The 16,881-nt window shown below is 38.4% G+C and overlaps 1 protein-coding gene across 1 annotated transcript in view; it reads right to left on the reverse strand.

The window, feature by feature from the left end:
• Positions 1-4,843: 4,843 nt before the first annotated feature.
• LOC146474771 (major facilitator superfamily domain-containing protein 12-like) overlaps positions 4,844-16,881 on the reverse strand; it is a 41,969-nt gene continuing 29,931 nt past the window's right edge. Inside the window, exons 2-4 of the mRNA XM_085116519.1 lie at positions 5,730-6,261; positions 5,133-5,241; positions 4,844-5,047 (exon numbers count right to left, since the gene is read on the reverse strand). Of these exons, the coding sequence (XP_084972645.1) occupies positions 4,916-5,047; positions 5,133-5,241; positions 5,730-6,250 (762 nt within the window). The 5' untranslated portion in view covers positions 6,251-6,261 and the 3' untranslated portion in view covers positions 4,844-4,915. The remainder of the gene's footprint in view (positions 5,048-5,132; positions 5,242-5,729; positions 6,262-16,881) is intronic.

The following is a 16,881-nucleotide window of genomic DNA, read 5'->3' on the forward strand; positions in this document are numbered from 1 at the left end:
ATAGATATTGAAGTTTATAAATATCATAAAATCTATTTGGGGAAATTTATATTCTGGCCATGGGTGTTGAAGACATCCGAGGCAAGTTGCAAAAAATTGCAAAAATGGAAATGTTGAGGTCCCCAGTAGTTGGCTCAAACAGGCTTTAGATAGGGAATATCAGCTTCAGAGGTTTTTTCATTCATCTTATCTGTTATCTACATTTGATTGATTAGGTTTTGGCCAACGAATTTGATGAAATATAAATTAAAACAAAGCCTACCTTGCACCTTTTGGGAATTTCTTCAGGATGCTTTCGTCGTATAGGATGGCTCTCTCCTCAGTTCGCTCGCTCCATTTTCTTGACCAAATCTTGCACAGACTCTAGCGGAAAGGGCAAATCTAACTGGCTAGCCTCGTCGAACATCTACTTTTAGACCAAAGATGATGATGCATTAACCCGAATAAAGAACAGTCGAACAGGTCAAACACAGTCGTGCGTCGAGTATCGAAATAATTCATCAATACAATCCATCCAGGAAGTTATCAAGATCACAGCTGCGCAAATGCATGTCTGCGACGATTCTGAATAAAGTCTTTGGCTAAATCGAGCCGTACATTCCGTGGTGCATGGTTGAGAAGCGAAGAAATCGTTGTTTACGACCTTTTACGACCAAACGTATGTAGACCGGAAGTGCGAGTAGCAAAACTGCTGACCGGATGTACTTTTAAATGCGATATACGCGCTTTTTGTTTGTTTGTTTTTGTAGCTTCAGCTAAAGCGACATTGTCGCCATGGCATTATCTCTTCTTTAAATATTTTTGGTACAATATATCATTGATAGAGGGATAAAAGGACGACTTTTGATCCGCTTTTATGACTGTTTTACAGAGGTGAATAAAGAGGACAAAATAAAAGCGCTTGACTTATCGTTTTACGCAACCACATAAGCCGCCCATGTTTCCTGGGTTTGTTTGTTTTTTTTAATTCATTGCTTATTGGATGTTAAGGATGGCCTGCATGTAAGATACGTCGCTGATCTGGGCATTAGCGTACACATTAGAAGTTACGAAGTTGGAATTTTTGACCCACCTCTCCTCTAGAAATAAATAAGTCCGCTCCAAGCCGATAAATTTTACTCATTCAGTACCTAATACCTGCCCAAATTCTGGCATTCTTTCTGTTTGTTTATTTATTTATTTATTTATTTATTTTTTGCTGTTGTTTTTTTTTTTGGTGGGGGGAGGGGTGACCGGAAGTAAATTTGTGCCGTCGATCAAAAACACTGTAAGGGAAATTTGCATATCGTCGTGCGAAGGAAAATATCCTGGTCGGGACAATGGAAAGTTGTTCTCTTTCAAATCCCAAAAGGGACGTTTGTGAGTGCAGTAGAAACAATATAAAACTCAGTGAATGACAAAGGGATATTTCCAGGCACGTGCAAGCCTACGGACTTATTATAAACCGTGATGAAATCAGCGACGAAATGGATCTTATTCTTTGCCGTGCAGGTAAATAAATGTGACATTTCACACGCGAATTTTTCATTCTCTTGTCACGAATAGTTTATCATAACTAAATTTGTAATTGCATTTTCACAGTCTTAAAAGCAATCTTTTTTTTGGGGGGGGGGGGGGGTGCAGCTATGATGATCATGCGTTCAACTTTCACCCAAGCTTCAGTTCAGCTTCATTTCCTTTGTTTTTGTTTTCATTCGGTTTATCTGTTTTTTTTTTTTTTTTTTTTTTTTTTTTTTTTGGTGTTCTTCATCATTGCCATTGTGAAACAACCCCATTACAAGAGGATATCATTTAACTTACATCCGGTGTTACATCCTATTACATTGTGTTACATCCGGTCAGCAGTCGTGCTTCTCGGACTTCCGGCCTATGCGTTCAGTTTATTCACCACTCTTGGCTTGTCGACTATCGCAATATCTGACTCGATTTTAGCCAAAGACGTTACTTTGGATTGTTCAAAGGCATGCATTTGCTTTGTACATTGATCTCGACACATTTACTTTACTTCCTGGTTGGATAATATTGATGAATTTAGGTGCTCGACGGCAGAAATCGCAAGTATTACGACCATGTTTTGGACCTTGTCAACTATTCTTTGTCAAGTGTATGCGGGCTACTTGTATCATCATCTCTGGTCTGAAACACGGCAAACTGGATATTCGGTGGGAGTAACTGTTAGTCTACGCTAGATTTGGTAAAAAAAAAAAACGGAGCGTGCGAAGGAGAGACACTGGAGAGAACCACGCGACGAAAGCATCCTGGAGAAATTCCCAAGACCTTCAAGGTAGGTTTTGTATCAATTTATATTTCATCAAATTTGGTGGCCAAAACCTTATTTACTAAATGTAGGTAGCAGACGAGATGATAAAAGATACTTTTGAAGCTGATTTTCTCTCTCTAAAGCCTGTTTGAGCCAAATACTAGAGCTCTCAAAATTACCAATTTTGCTATTTTTTGCAATTTGTCCCAGGTGTCTTCAGCACCCATGGCCAGAATATAGTTTTCCCCAAATTGATTTTATGATATTTAGAAACGTCAATATCTGTGTAATCGCTGCTGTTAATTTGGTCTATGTGGAAAGAGTACTTTCGGAGAAATTACGAATATGGTTGTGCTTGTTTTTCCTGCTTGTCTAAATGGCTGACAGGGAACATAGTGAGACGAGCATTTTCTTCTTGTTTATAAAACCCAAATTATTGTAACGGCGAATTTTATCAACTGGGAGAGTGGTTCTACCATCTGTATGAATTTCATTTGAATTGGTTCACATGCACTCGAGAACCAGACTCGTTTACTTTTACTTTTTGAGAATGGAACTTTTGCTCAAAACATGGTCCTAAGGCCGACGTCATATAGTGCGGTTACCATGGCAACGATACATCTGCCGATCCAAATATGGTTGTTTTTGTTTATCCCCCAAGGTAACCTACCTCCACACAAAAAATGAAGGGGGGTTAAAAATTTTCATTTCCAACTTTGCTTCACTTTCCTGGAGAATTGCTCTTAAGTTTGCCAAACACTCTAATTCTCAGGTCCAGTGGCGTTCAGAAAAAGGCATAAAAAGCCAAAGCTGGGTTTTGCAAGAGATTAAAGTGCATACCTGTTTCCACAAAGGTCATTGATTGTAGAAGACTTTGCGATGGCATAAAAGAAGTTTTTCTCTGAAAAGTAAGCCGAAAACAAAGCTACATGAGGTTATTGAAGCAAACGGTGTACACAAATCGTCTTCTTAAAGAAATAAGTGATTCCCTCGCAAACGGACTTTGAGAAGGTCTATGCACTTGAGTAAATGTTCCACCAGAAGGTTAATCTCGTTAACTGATCAGTTCTGTTCCTTGATTATCTTAAAAAATAAAAATAAAAATTAACAAGCAAACGAAGAAACGAAAGAACGAACGAACGAACGAACGAATGAATGAATGAAAAAATAAATGAATGAATGAATGAATGAATGAATGAATGAATGAATGAATGAATGAATGAATGAATGAATGAATAAACTATTAAATGAACTATTAAATCACTTTATTCAAGTAGCGAAGTATTTAGTTAACTGAGGTAACTGTACTGTGGTGAATTCTAGAATTTTCGCAAATTCTGGGAACTTTCATGAACAGCAATCGCAGTTGTTGCTAATTGAAATGATGCTCCTCGTCGTACTTTGTAGCTGAAACGGTTTTCAAGGGTAATTCGCGCTTCCTTTCCTAATGCTTTACTTTGCTCTGTGACCGGTTGGCGTGGCTTCGGCCACTTTCTGAACCGATGAAAAGCAAAGCCAATCTGACTGTTTTTTTTGTCGTAACTGGCCAGAAACTCAATCAGTTGATGTCCGCTCTGTTCCTAGCTGTTTTAATTTTTTTTTTTTTGTAATAAGTCATTAAATGAACTGATATCCGTTTCTTTCTAACAAATAACTGTTAACCATATCGTGACCATGCCACGAGGGTTGATCAAATTCATGACTAAATCCTTTCACCGATGTGACATTTCACTGAAACTACGGAACTACAACAGGGGCACCAAATGATTCATTTTGTTGGTTATCTGTTCACGCAGCCTTAATCGCCTCAAAAATTTGGATTTAGCGAAACGAAAATCTGACCTTTTCTTGTACAAAATGTGTTTTGGCTGAAACTTTAAACAGATGACTTGAATAAAGAAAATTCAAGCCAGTGTTCAGAGAGGACATCAACCCATAGCCTCCGCATTGAACCTCTGCACCACTTAGCACTTTGTCATCCTGCATCCATCTAATTCACTTTTCCTGGAATAATCTCTTGCTCTTATTTCTTCTTCTTTTATTATGAATTGATACATTAAATCCGATTGCTTCAATTAAAGCACTCTGTAAAATCAAGATCAACCCTAAGGAGCATAAAAAGTGAAAAGAAATGATTCTTGTCTGGAGAAACAGGTGGATGGCATAGACTGACCAGGACAATTTTAATTGCGGTCTAAGAAGACGAAAAAGAAAAAAGAAAGGAGGAGGAAAAGAATGAGGAGAATATATAGAGGATATTACATGGCCGCTTGGAGATACGAAATTTCTCTTCAAGTGTTTAAAAATATTTCACGGGTGAGCGCAGCGAACGAGTGAAATATTTTTTAACACGAGAGGAGAAATTTCGTATCTCCAAGCGGCCATGTAATATTCTATTTATTATATAAACACCAATGAAATACCAAACCATTTTATTTTCGCTGCGAAAGGCGCGATTTATTATGTAACCATAGTAACAGTGTTATTTTCACGTGTGAAGATAACGTGTTATCTTCACGTGTGAAGATATCACGTTTTCGTGCGAAAGCTCACCAGGTATTTCACTGGTGTTTATATAATATATTGAAATATCTCCTGTTCCTCTCATTGCCAACCCATGACCCTGATCTGGTAATGGTAGCAAACATATAGCGTCTATGTTACCTCAACAACATTTGCAGAAGAAGTTGACATTTTTTTGTCAAGTTCACCAGAAGGCTCTTTGGCTCCGCAGTGGAAAATCAAGACAAACACCAGGCCTATCCCAACCAAAATCATTGTCATCACCTGTAAGGCAGAAAGAACTTTCTTAGTCGGATTTTCAAACCAAGGAGTTATGTTTGGAAAACATATCGAAACATCCATACTTTACCGTAAAATCATTTGAGCTTTCTGCTGAAATATTGTCTTTGGCATCTTGTCCAAGAATTGCCCATGCCACGAGATAGGTAACAATCCCACTTAAAAATGTAAAAGCGGTCCTTTGGAAAAAAGAAGATATAGAGGATATTACATGGCCGCGCGGAGATACGAAATTTCTCTTCGAGTGTTGAAAAATATTTCACGAGTGAGTGCAGCGAACGAGTGAAATATTTTTCAACACGAGAAGAGGAATTTCGTATCTCCAAGCGGCCATGTGATATTGTATTTATTATATAAACACCAGTGAAATACCAAACAATTTCATTTTCGCTGCGAAAGGCGCGATTTATTATGTAACCATAGTGACGGTGTTATTTTCACGTGTAAAGATATCACGTTTTCGCGCGAAAGTTCACTTGGTATTTCACTGGTGTTTATATAATAAGATAAAATACCATTTTTTGTGTTGTCAAAATAAGTCTCGTTGTTACATTAATTTCTTTCCCGTTAGCCATTAAATTCAATGGGGAGATGAAATGCACGTTGTATACGCAAACACCAGCGAAAGAGTACTTAAATTACAACCTTAAAAACGTGATAGACAAACCTCCATGCGTTCAATTCAACGGCTTCGCTTTGATCTTTAGCGACAACAGGAATGATCGACAGGATTCCAATTTCCATTAAGCTGTATGAAAAACTGAAACAAGTGGTAAGCATCAAAATGTACATCATCAGTTGCCATTGGCCACCATTGCTCTGACAAGGAAAACATGAACTGAAGTACAGCGGAATGACAATCACTGCCAAGAAAGCTCCAATGAGATGCCAAGACTTTCTTCTTCCAAGCTTTCGGGACAGAAATGGGATGTTGATTTGGTCTATCAAGAAAGCTGTGAGTATTGATAGTATCGCTTGAGATACCTGCCCATAAAGAACTATCCAGCCAGCATTAGCCGCAGAGAGGCCAAGCACGTTCATGTGGAAAACCAGACGGAATGATGATAGGAGTGGACGGGTGATGTCATAAAACACACCACCTACTCCACAGGAAAAGCGTTGTAAAAGGGGCGTTCGAGTTTCTGAGTCTTTCGTATTATATCGGCAGAGGAATGTTGATACTCCCATGTTTTGTAAACCTGAAACAAAGTTCGTAAGAATTTACTGATCTTGGTTTTACTAATTTTTAACAACTGCTTTATGTTCTTGTTTTAACTCCATATCAATCCAAACTTTAGCACCTACAATTTTTTCTTTACATATTATTCCGCATACGTATATGAATCCAGCTAGTCAAACCCTAATTTTCAACCGCATCAAACCCCTAGGTAGGAAGGACGCACATTTCACTGAATTTGTTGGAAAAATAGTAAATGCAGTTGCTGGGATAGAGCTGAGTGCTGAAAGTAACTTGCATTTGCTGTGGGTTTGCTTAGAAAACAAAAATCTTCGCCACTTTCTAAACCAATGAGCAGCAAAACCAAATCCATGACTGATTGGGTCGCACATGTTTTCCTGAGCTTAGCTCCGGTTAAATATATATTTCCTTCAAGTTATGAATGTTTCAATAGGTTGTCTACGTTTGTAATGTTTGACCAGAGTAATTACTTTGGTGTTGGTTTTACTACGCTGAATTGAAACCTGCTCTAAATCAAGTAAATTGGATCATATTTTTTCTGTGTCCATTGCGTCCGCCTGTATGAACAGTACGTCAAATCTTTTAGTGCTCTGCCTCAATCCATTGATTTTGTGGATTGTAAGTCAAACAAGCACAATATATCAAGCATGGATGGCTTGTTTAACAAATGATTCTGGTGAGAAGGATCTCACTTACAACTATTGAATTTCTTAGCGAGGAGTACGTGGTAAATTCGTAAGCTGAGTCAAAAATTCTAATATGTTTTAACATACTAGAATTTTAAAACTTTAAAATTTTTAGAACTTTAAAAAGTGATGGGTAGCTCAAGAGTAATTTAAAGATTACTATCTGTCTCCAAATCTATTTTAAAGATGAATTGTTTCGCACCCGAGGTCCAGCCACGTAGTTATCCTAATATTTGGATGTTTTCACTGTGGTTTCTCTCGGATTAATCTACATATGCACAAACTAAATATGCCATCATAATTTTAGCCAAAAACGTCTACTAGAGAGATGATAGATCAAAATAAGTTGTTTTAGGTCGATGGTCTTTGATTTCATCTTCAAAATTGTGAGAATTGTGCTAAATTTTTGTGACACTAACCCTCTAAGTTAAGTGTTTTCATCAGTGCCCATTTGTTCACTAAGTCTTTAAATTTAGTGGTGCTTTTGGTAACTCTCAGGTCACCAGGATTAACATGTTTAGTGGCCACAGCAACTAAAATAGTCAGAACATAAAACAATAAAATCATTTGTTTTAGGTGGAGTCCTTTAGGAGCAACTTGGTTCCCAATCGTTAATTTCCGTCTAAGTGCATGCAATTTCTTCCTGTGGAAGACGCAAGATATTTCCACAGACGAATAATTCCAGATTCGTATTCCGGCATCATGGCTCACTGTGTTAACGTAAGTGCTTCGACACGCCTGCTGGTTCCTGCCTAATCACAAAAGAGCTTAGAGATCTATTTTAGGGTAGCCGCAGCGCATTCATTGACAATTGGAAGTAATGACGTGAAATAGACTCACATTGGCAGTTTGCTTCTCTATATATACCCTCCATTTGAACCGAACAAATTAATTACAGCTCAAGCATAACAACGAAATGTGACGAATAATTAATTAAGATAGGCATGAGAAAACGACATTCCTTTACCTTGGCGCATTTATGGTTTTTGAGTTCCTCGGTGATAGCAATACCGTAGTACATCGAAATGTCCTTACCCTGAGAAAAGACTAGCTGCTTCCCCGAGGGCAAGACCCACGCAAATTTATTTCGACTCGAAATAGTTTAAATATCCGAATTGTTAGTCATCGCGCCTAATTAGTTAACTAGTACTTAGTCCGTTTTGCCTCTTGTTAGCGCCGATACGTATGGAAATTTATATCATCTATGGCCTAAGTTGTGTATTTACAGCCCAGACTTAACTTGGAAACTACGTCACTTCACTTCACTTTATTTATTTTTGCCACTTTTCTTATTTCCATCAGTTGAATCTCAGTTACTTAATTAGTAGCAGGATGATCTCAGCAAGCTTGTAAGAGCTTTTCAGGGGAGATCACCCTTGGTTCTATTGGTTTTGTAGTAAAAGCATCTACAATAAAGGTGGCCTTCTTAAGGATAAGGCAGATACATACAAGTAACAGACCTAAATACATAACGTTTACAAGAGTTGCAACAGATTCTTTATATCATTAAATTTCTAGACTTCTCATGCCTCTTAAGTATTAGGTTGATTTAAGATGAACCTTTTTACTTCTCTCTTAAAACTAACTGGCATTAATCCCGGCCTCGCGTTTTTGAATTGTGTTGTTCTTATGAAGTTTACTTCGAAAAGCAGTTAAGTCTATAACTTGTAAATATTGTTTAGGAGAATCAGCGAATCTGATAAATATGTAATTTTATAAAGAGGTTTTTATTTATGCTGTTTACTTATAATGTATCGTGATGGTGCCCAAGTAACATAGGCCTAAGTAACATAGGCATGAGAAATCGGCATTCCTTTAACCTTGGCGCATTCATGTTTTTTTAGTTCCTCGGTGATAGCAATACCGTAGCAATACCGTAGTACATCGAGATCTCCCTACCCTCCTAAAGTTTGATTGGTCAAATCGCAGCTCATAAATTATGAAGTTGCTTTAAAGCACTCTGACTCTGAATTTATCTTGATTGGAGGAAGACATTCCACTTGTCTGGAGTGGGTCACAGGAACTCGTCTAACCTTTGCACGTACGTGCTCAACAAGAATATTAAGTCTGGACTACAATATTGCCAATACGGTTGTTTATTAAAAAACGTGGTTAGAGCTAGCCTTTACTCGTGTCTTATACTAATACAAAGACTATTTGGATAGACTCATAGAGCTTGGAGAACCTATGGAGCTTGGAGGTATCTGTGGAAATTCACAACTCGAAACTGGAACACGAATGCCCGCCATTTCTAGACTTATAGACTGTCTGGGACTACAGCCGGACTCAGCTTAAAACGTGACGTTTTTGCTTTTGTCGCCACGCACACTTTTGTTGAACTGGAGTTTATATCTTTTGTTTGCTTATATTTTTCACGTCCCCTGTCAGTTTGGCAGATTTTAACACCGATGATGAGCGAATTATGAGGTTCATTTGACTTCGATTATAAAGTAGTGGGTGGCTTTGATTTCAAGTTTTTCAAACACTTTTGGCATCTATTCTTAGATACAAACGATTTAAAACGAATGTTTTACTGCCTTATTCTTTAATGTACAACATAAGTCTGAAACAGCCTGAACAACGTTCCTCTTCAGATGAGTTAAGTTTTTCAGAAAGGGGCTAAAATTAGAACACACTTACCTTAAGAAAAAATACCTAGTTCTTCGTCCAGTTTGTACCAATTGAGGTCGATTGACTGTGTCCACGAGTGTGAATAAAAGGTTGAATGAACAAGTTGCCAACTTAAATGAAATGAATCTTGTGAAGTAATGAAGGAAAGTAGTGGTCGGTTAATTTTCCGTAATCTTGGCAGGAACTGTCAACTGAAGTCAAAGGTGTAACAGCTATTTTTGTTTTCTTTTGTGTTTTATTGCTATTTTAAAAATGTTCATTTTCATGAAATAATCGATATCAGTCTTTTTTTAATCACATTGGCAAGGTTGGAAACGTGGATTAGGTATCAAAAAGCTATAATTTGTTGTTTTCTAAATTAAAATAAAATTGTCTGGTGAAATGAACTTGACTATTAAGAATTGTGAAGTCTCGTAGTTGCAAAATATAGTCTATGAACTCAAGCAGAAATGTAATATGCTCAGTCATCTATCGGAGGAAGCTAGAAATCAACAGAATGCAGATCGACTTCCTGTTTTCTTAGATTATTTGTTAACAATCGATTCGGATTCCTTAGCTGTGGTCGAGTTTCCGAAAACGTTAGTTGTTGGTATTTCGCACTTTAAGGCGGATGTTTGCCCTACAAAAACAGTTAAAGAATTAAATTTCCAGTGCTAAGAAAGTTACAGACATTACAATTTAGTCACAATTTTAGAGTCGGCTAAGGATATCCAAACAGTTTCTAGCATCAGTTTGTGCCTCTACGTCATCTTCAGCCACATTAAAGTACGCGATGACGAATGTTTTGGCGAAAAGTGATCCAGAAAGTGATGGCCGCAACTTTAAGTTCTTTTAGCGGGTGATGCGGAAATTCGGTTTCGTATTTTTTTGTCTCTATAGGTGGTTTGCATTGCCTCCATGTTGGTGGACAAAACAAAAGAAATGTGCTCACGTAGTTTGCATAAAAAATGGCAATTAACTCCTAGAGGAGAAAAATCTTATTCAGTATTCCTGTCCACCAACATGGCCGCCAAGACGTCACATGCAAACCAGCAATACATTTAAATTTTTTGCCGTGGAAGTCTCATGATATTTCTACGCACGAATTTCCACATTCTAATTCCATTTTCTGGCTCACTAGGTTAAAGTAAGTGCTTCGGCACGCCAGCTGGGGTTTTGCTTTTTTGCAAAACCTCCTTCAAGAGAGATGAGGGGTTTATAAATGAAGAGTAGGTAATTAGAGGCGAGGACGTGAAATAAGGCTCACGTTCGCAGTTTGTTTACTTGTGCTCTTCACGGACAATTAATCCAAGGATAAATTAATTACAGCTTATGCGTAAGAAAATGTGATGAATACCTAATTAAGGTCGCACATTTAAGCTTGTGTGTTTATGTTTTTTTTTTTTTTTTGCCAAACCTCAACCAAGAGAGCTGAGAGGTCTATTTTTGGTAAAGTTTGTCTTTTGATAGATAATTAGAAGGAATGACGTAAATAAGGCTCAATTTCTTTGAGCTCTTCACGGGCAATTGATCCACCAATAAATTAATTACAGCTTATGCGTAAGAAAACGTGATGAATACTCAATCAACCTTGTGTGTTTATGGATTTCTGGTTTCTCAGTTAAAACAACACTGTTGCCCATTGAGTCGCGCCAGCTGTTTTCACAAAAAACCAAATGTTTCCACAAAAAACCAAATCCGGCCACTTATGCAAACTCCCTGTGAGAAAAAGATGAATTTAACCTCCAAAGCTTCAACCACTGCACCAGAATTTTTTTCAAAGCAAATAAGTTATAATTCGACAGCGTTCAGATATGTCCTATTTTAGATATCAACCCTTCCAAAGAATTAAAAAAGGCATTGTTTATTTATCCGCTGGTTAGAGTTTTTCGACAATCCAAGCGATTTCGAGACATCCCTAATTTAAAAAAGTAGTAACTGAAATCATTGACAGCGACAGCAGTAAGCGATCTACCTTTATGTAGAAGGGAAGGGCAGTAGTTTGACAAAATATATGACTAGCTTAACGGTGACAGCGTTTGTAGCTCAAAGCAGCTAGCAGCCACATTTATGCACCATGCAGTCTTCTCAATAATAGAAAGTATTGCTCAGTTAAATTGGCTAAAGGAAGTTTCACGTACCTTACACATAGACCATTATCTGTGGTAAAAAGTTAAATATACTTTTTGTTTCTTCGTATATTATATTTTCTACTGAAAAAGTACTATTGAACATACATACTAAGATTATAGTTAAGTAATATTGGTCAGTCACTTGTTAGAAGCTAAGGTTTTGGTCAGCTCCTTCTGCTCGCTGGCAATTAATGACGGAAGCTGAAACAACAGAACACTTCAGTCGCGCGGTTCATACTTTCATCTTCGACTGCATTCAATGGCTCCAATTTAAGAGAGAACAATGCGGTTACTTGAAGATGTGTTTAGCTCTCAGTTATGAAGAGAAAACATCTAAACTATTCAATAATACTTCGATATTTCAAGCTCTCGAAGTTCCGTTATTTCTTCAAATCGGAGACGGGAATAAACGCGGAAAACTAAGTCAAGATTCCACGCAGTCACATACGTATTCCATTTTCCACACTTCTTACGGCCGGCATCCATGCATGGTTTACTCCTTTAATCTATGAGCTTCGAAACGGCCGTCGGTTTTTGTCAGACTTAAGAGTCGAGCTAATTATATAGACGGCTTATTAATAGGTAGCCGCAGCTCTTCACAGATAATAGGGAGCTTAAGCAGGAGAGACTTTGAGGACGACGCCGTGGTCAGATCCGCGAAGGCCTGGGTCTGACGTCGTCGCTCTCCCGCCAAATTTTAATTTGTTAAGCACGGATGCTGTTTTGACAGGACGCGTCCATTCTCAGTTCCTGATACACTTTTGTATCTGTTCTGTTATGGCCAGTTTTAAAGAGTTTAGTCAGATCCTTCTTCTATACTACGATGCTGATCTTATTACTGACGAGGATTTATAATCTTGTACGAGTTGTTTTCTTGACGAAATCCGGATTTTGCTTATGATTTGTACGATCGCTTTCACTTGGATATTATGAACGACGACGAAATAGTGACATAGGTTTCCATTTATTACCCTTATTTTAAAATGTTAAAATGCGGTCGGTGCAATTTGTCTGTTTTTCACATTCGCAGATAAAATATTTCATTCCACTTACGACTTGAGGGAAGGTTTGCTCGTTACATCTTGCTCAGTGGCCATTTCTATCTTCTAAAAACTGTACTGTTTCAAAAAGGCAGAAACTTTCTTAAACTAAGCTAAAAGTATAAATGAGCATCGATTGAAATCGTATGAACCAAAAAGAAAAGTAAAAAAACCCACAAAAGCAATGAAATCTCATAAATCACTCACATTTCACTACGCAGTCAAATTCTTCAAACTCACGTCGCCGCCGGCAAGAGTCAGGGGTGTGTCATGCGCAATGGACCTAGTCCTAGTCTCAAGCGCTCATTGACGGCGGCGGCGTCGTCTTAAAACGTCATGGTGCTTAAGCTCCCTACTTACAAGCACTGGAGCGACTTAAACGAAGCCTTAGGTTGCTTTTCATTTGTTGTATCGGGGAAAAAAGCCACGCGGTTTTAAACAATGAACAAAGAACACATCGAGTCGCCTCTACTACGAGCCCCTACCTTAGACGTTCAGTATAGGAATTTTTTTTTTTAACGGACGAGTTATCGTTATTGATATGTTTTCTTACGCGGTCATAGATGAAGCCTGTTGTGCTACCAATGTATTGTTGATCGCAGCTGTTGCACGTGAGCTGGTTCACCGCATTTCTTCATAAACACAATCCGGTGTTAGCGATAGGGCATTTGCCTCTAGTGCATTTGCGCTCCGTGGAGGTGTGGGATAGGGCTTGTCTGAGCGTGTAAGATTTGTGGGCAATGCGTACTGGGATGTTTTCCTTTCTAAAAATGTTAGTGATCCTGTGATTGAGTCGTTCAGAAATGTAAGGGATCTTAAGGTAAGACCACTCCGTGCCGGCAGGCTGAGGGTTTCGTTGAGGATTTTGTGGGCGTTTTGTCTGCTCTATACTGTTCTCTGGATAACCGTTAAGGCAAAGGAAGTCATAGAATGTGTCTAGGTGTTGTTTAATGGATATTTTTGAGGAGCATCTGTCTTCAATGCGTTTTCTCTCGTTGCGAATGAAGTTGAATTTGGATTTGGCTGGCATGGCTGATTGATAGTGGACAAATAGTTGTTTCTTGGCTGGCTTTTTGTAGTATTATTGAAAATCTGAAGTGGATTTTTGAAAATTACATGTCAGTTTTGGACATCGCCAACGAGATTTCAGAGTTCCTGTGGAAATTTCTCTAGTTTAGCGACGGTATAAAGCTATGAATTTTTATTTACATTACAGCATTAAGTTTTTTAATAATAACAATTGTTTTCCAAGTATTTTTAATCTTTTTTTTTTTTTTTCAGTTAATACTTTTTTTTAGGAAAGAGTTTTAGAGAAATGTTCACGATTCTATTCCAATGCAGGACATGAGATTACAAAGAGGACTTCGAATGTTCATGTTATTCTCGGAGATAAGTACTGGTCACGCGTGACATAGACTGACTGTAAAATGCTTCCGAGCATGTTAACGGCGTCTAGGGCCCAGTTGTTCGAAAGCCGATTAACACTAATCCTAGATCAAAAGTTAACCGAGGTTTTCATTTCGCTCGTTAAAAATGTCTTACAAAGCTAACTTTAAGCTAATGGCAAAGAAAAGTCTAAGTCAAAACAGAAGGACAAAACCTTTTTTTAAAAAATCTTTATTGTCTATAGTCTCCTTCGCAGCCGCTCGGGCCGGAGTTGAGTGACTCCGGCCCGCACGGCCGAGAATGAGACTATATTGTTTAGTTATTAAAGTAAAATCAGCACTTTATCCCCATTCCCAGGTTTATTGAATAGTTTCAAATACATTCAGACTGGCTAAAATCAATCTAACATCTCCTACAGGACCTTAACTAGTACAATTACCCTAAGAGTATATAACGTAGAACAGATAATTTTACAATTTACAAATTGTTGGTCGAGATAACAGGTTAGGATCAAGTGGCCAATATATCGACATAGCAATTGACATTTTTTTACAAGAACAGAACAAGTGCAACAATAATTAATATTATGTAGCTTTGAGGAACTAGCTAATAGCAATTGGGAAAGTTTGAGAAGTCCTCTGTCCAGTGATTCTAAGCAGAAGAAAAGGAGTCCTTTTAGAGTTCACGACATGACATTATTGAGGGGAAACAAATAGAGATCAAACTCTTGGGTGGGATGGGTGGGAACAAAAGCAAACCCTACTGCCTCGAGAAATGTTTTGCCTTGTTGCTTGAGTTGAAGCAAAAGACCACGAGCACATGGAGCATGCGCATGTTACGGTAATATGGCGTCATTTGATTGGATAGTTTGGTGTCACGGAGGCTCAAATGGTTCTCACGTGCGGTCACATGACACAATCCCTTGGACAAAGTTCGAAGCTCAAACAAGAGTTGTTGATTAACTAAAATTTATTTCCGATGTTCAATAAATTGCGATAGATTCTTCGTTCTAAATACGTGACGCCACAAATGCGCTACACACAATGTACATTCTTCCAAAATGCGTGACGCCACAAATGCGCTACACTTAATGTGTATTCTTCGTTCTAAATACGTGACACCACAAATGCATTACACACAATGTACATTCTTCGTTCTAAATACGTGGCGCCACAAATACGCCACACACAATGTATATTCTTCGTTCTAAATACGTGGCTCTACAAATGCGCTACACATAATGTATGTTCTTCGTTTTAAACACGTGAACCCACACAAATGCGCTACACACAATGTATATTCTTCGTTCTAAATACGTGACGCCACAAATGCGCTACACACAATGTATATTTTTGGTTCGAAACACGTGACGCCACGATGCGCTACACATAATGTTTATTTTTCGTTCTAAATACGTGACGCCACAAATACGCTACACATAATGTAAATTCTTCGTTCTAAATACTTGACGCCACAAATGCGTTAGACATATTAAAATGTATATTCTTCGTTCTAAATGTGTAACGCCACAAATGCACTATACATATTCTTCGTTCTAAACTGCGCAATGCTACCTTCTGTTTACTCGTACAACTCGTACGAGTCGACAACTGATTGCAAAGGCCCTACTGCCTTACAAACACGAGCTGATATTTTATAAGTCTCCGTAATGAGATGCATTTTTCCACTCGACAATTTACTTTGTCGACTCGACAATGCTTTTGTCCACTCGCACGACGGCGTATGAGTCAACAACTGGTTGCAAGGGCCCTTCTGCCTTACAAACACGGACTTATTTTTTTAAGTCTCCCTAAGAGGTGCATTTTTCCACTCGACAAATTACGTTGTCGACTTAACAAAGCTTCTGTCCACTCGCACGACTCGTACGAGTCGACAACTGATTGCTAGGGCTCTTCTGCCTTACAAACACGGGCTGATATTTTCCAAGTCTACCTAATGAGATACATTTTCCACATCCGCCCCTAAAATTTAAAAGCGACATCATATAATTCCACTAAAATTTATTTACCTCACCACTTGCACCAAACTGACCAGTGGAACAATTGTTTCAGGACTCGTACGGGTCGTAAAGGTACTTTCACGACCTGAACAAGTGGTGAGTATTGGACAACTTGGTACCCTGCGAGCAGTCGTTTCTCCACCGGACGCTACGCTACAAAAGGGAGAGAAACCACCGCTAGCAACTGGTCATTTCTCAGTCTCCCTCGCAGCCGTTTTTAGTTATTTTTAGTTGCGTGACGACACTAAAAACGTCTGCGAGGGAGACTAGTTTTTTTCTTTGATTGAGCCGCCGGCCAGCGCTATGGATGAATAAATTAATTTGGAACTGGTAAAACCAGTCTAAAAACTAGTTTAGGCACTCGCGCATGTGCTAAGCCTAATAACTGCTGCGTTAAAGCGAACCTGCTGTTCAGCAGTCTTCTCAAGGTGAGTTCTCCAGGGCCTAAAATCCTCAGGGATAACTAGGCTAACACAGGAGGAGCGGATGGCTCTTTTTCTTTTTTTGAAGGCAACGATACTACAACAATTATTTCTGTGGTAGCAAATTCAAAGAGATGAATATTTCGGTCCCCAAATTGCACGCGTGAAAACTATTATCATGTGGTAGGCAACTCGCAAATAGCTTTCAAATTTAATGAATTCTTTCGGGCATCGATTGGTAATTTTTCCTTGTTCTACGTGTTTCAGGGATAACACAGATACTTTAATCGTTTCCATGGGATAAGAATTTGTGGAGAAATGAAAA

Source organism: Pavona decussata, unplaced genomic scaffold (genome assembly GCF_977016875.1).
Source record: "Pavona decussata unplaced genomic scaffold, jaPavDecu1.1 SCAFFOLD_87, whole genome shotgun sequence".
NCBI lineage: Eukaryota > Metazoa > Cnidaria > Anthozoa > Scleractinia > Agariciidae > Pavona > Pavona decussata.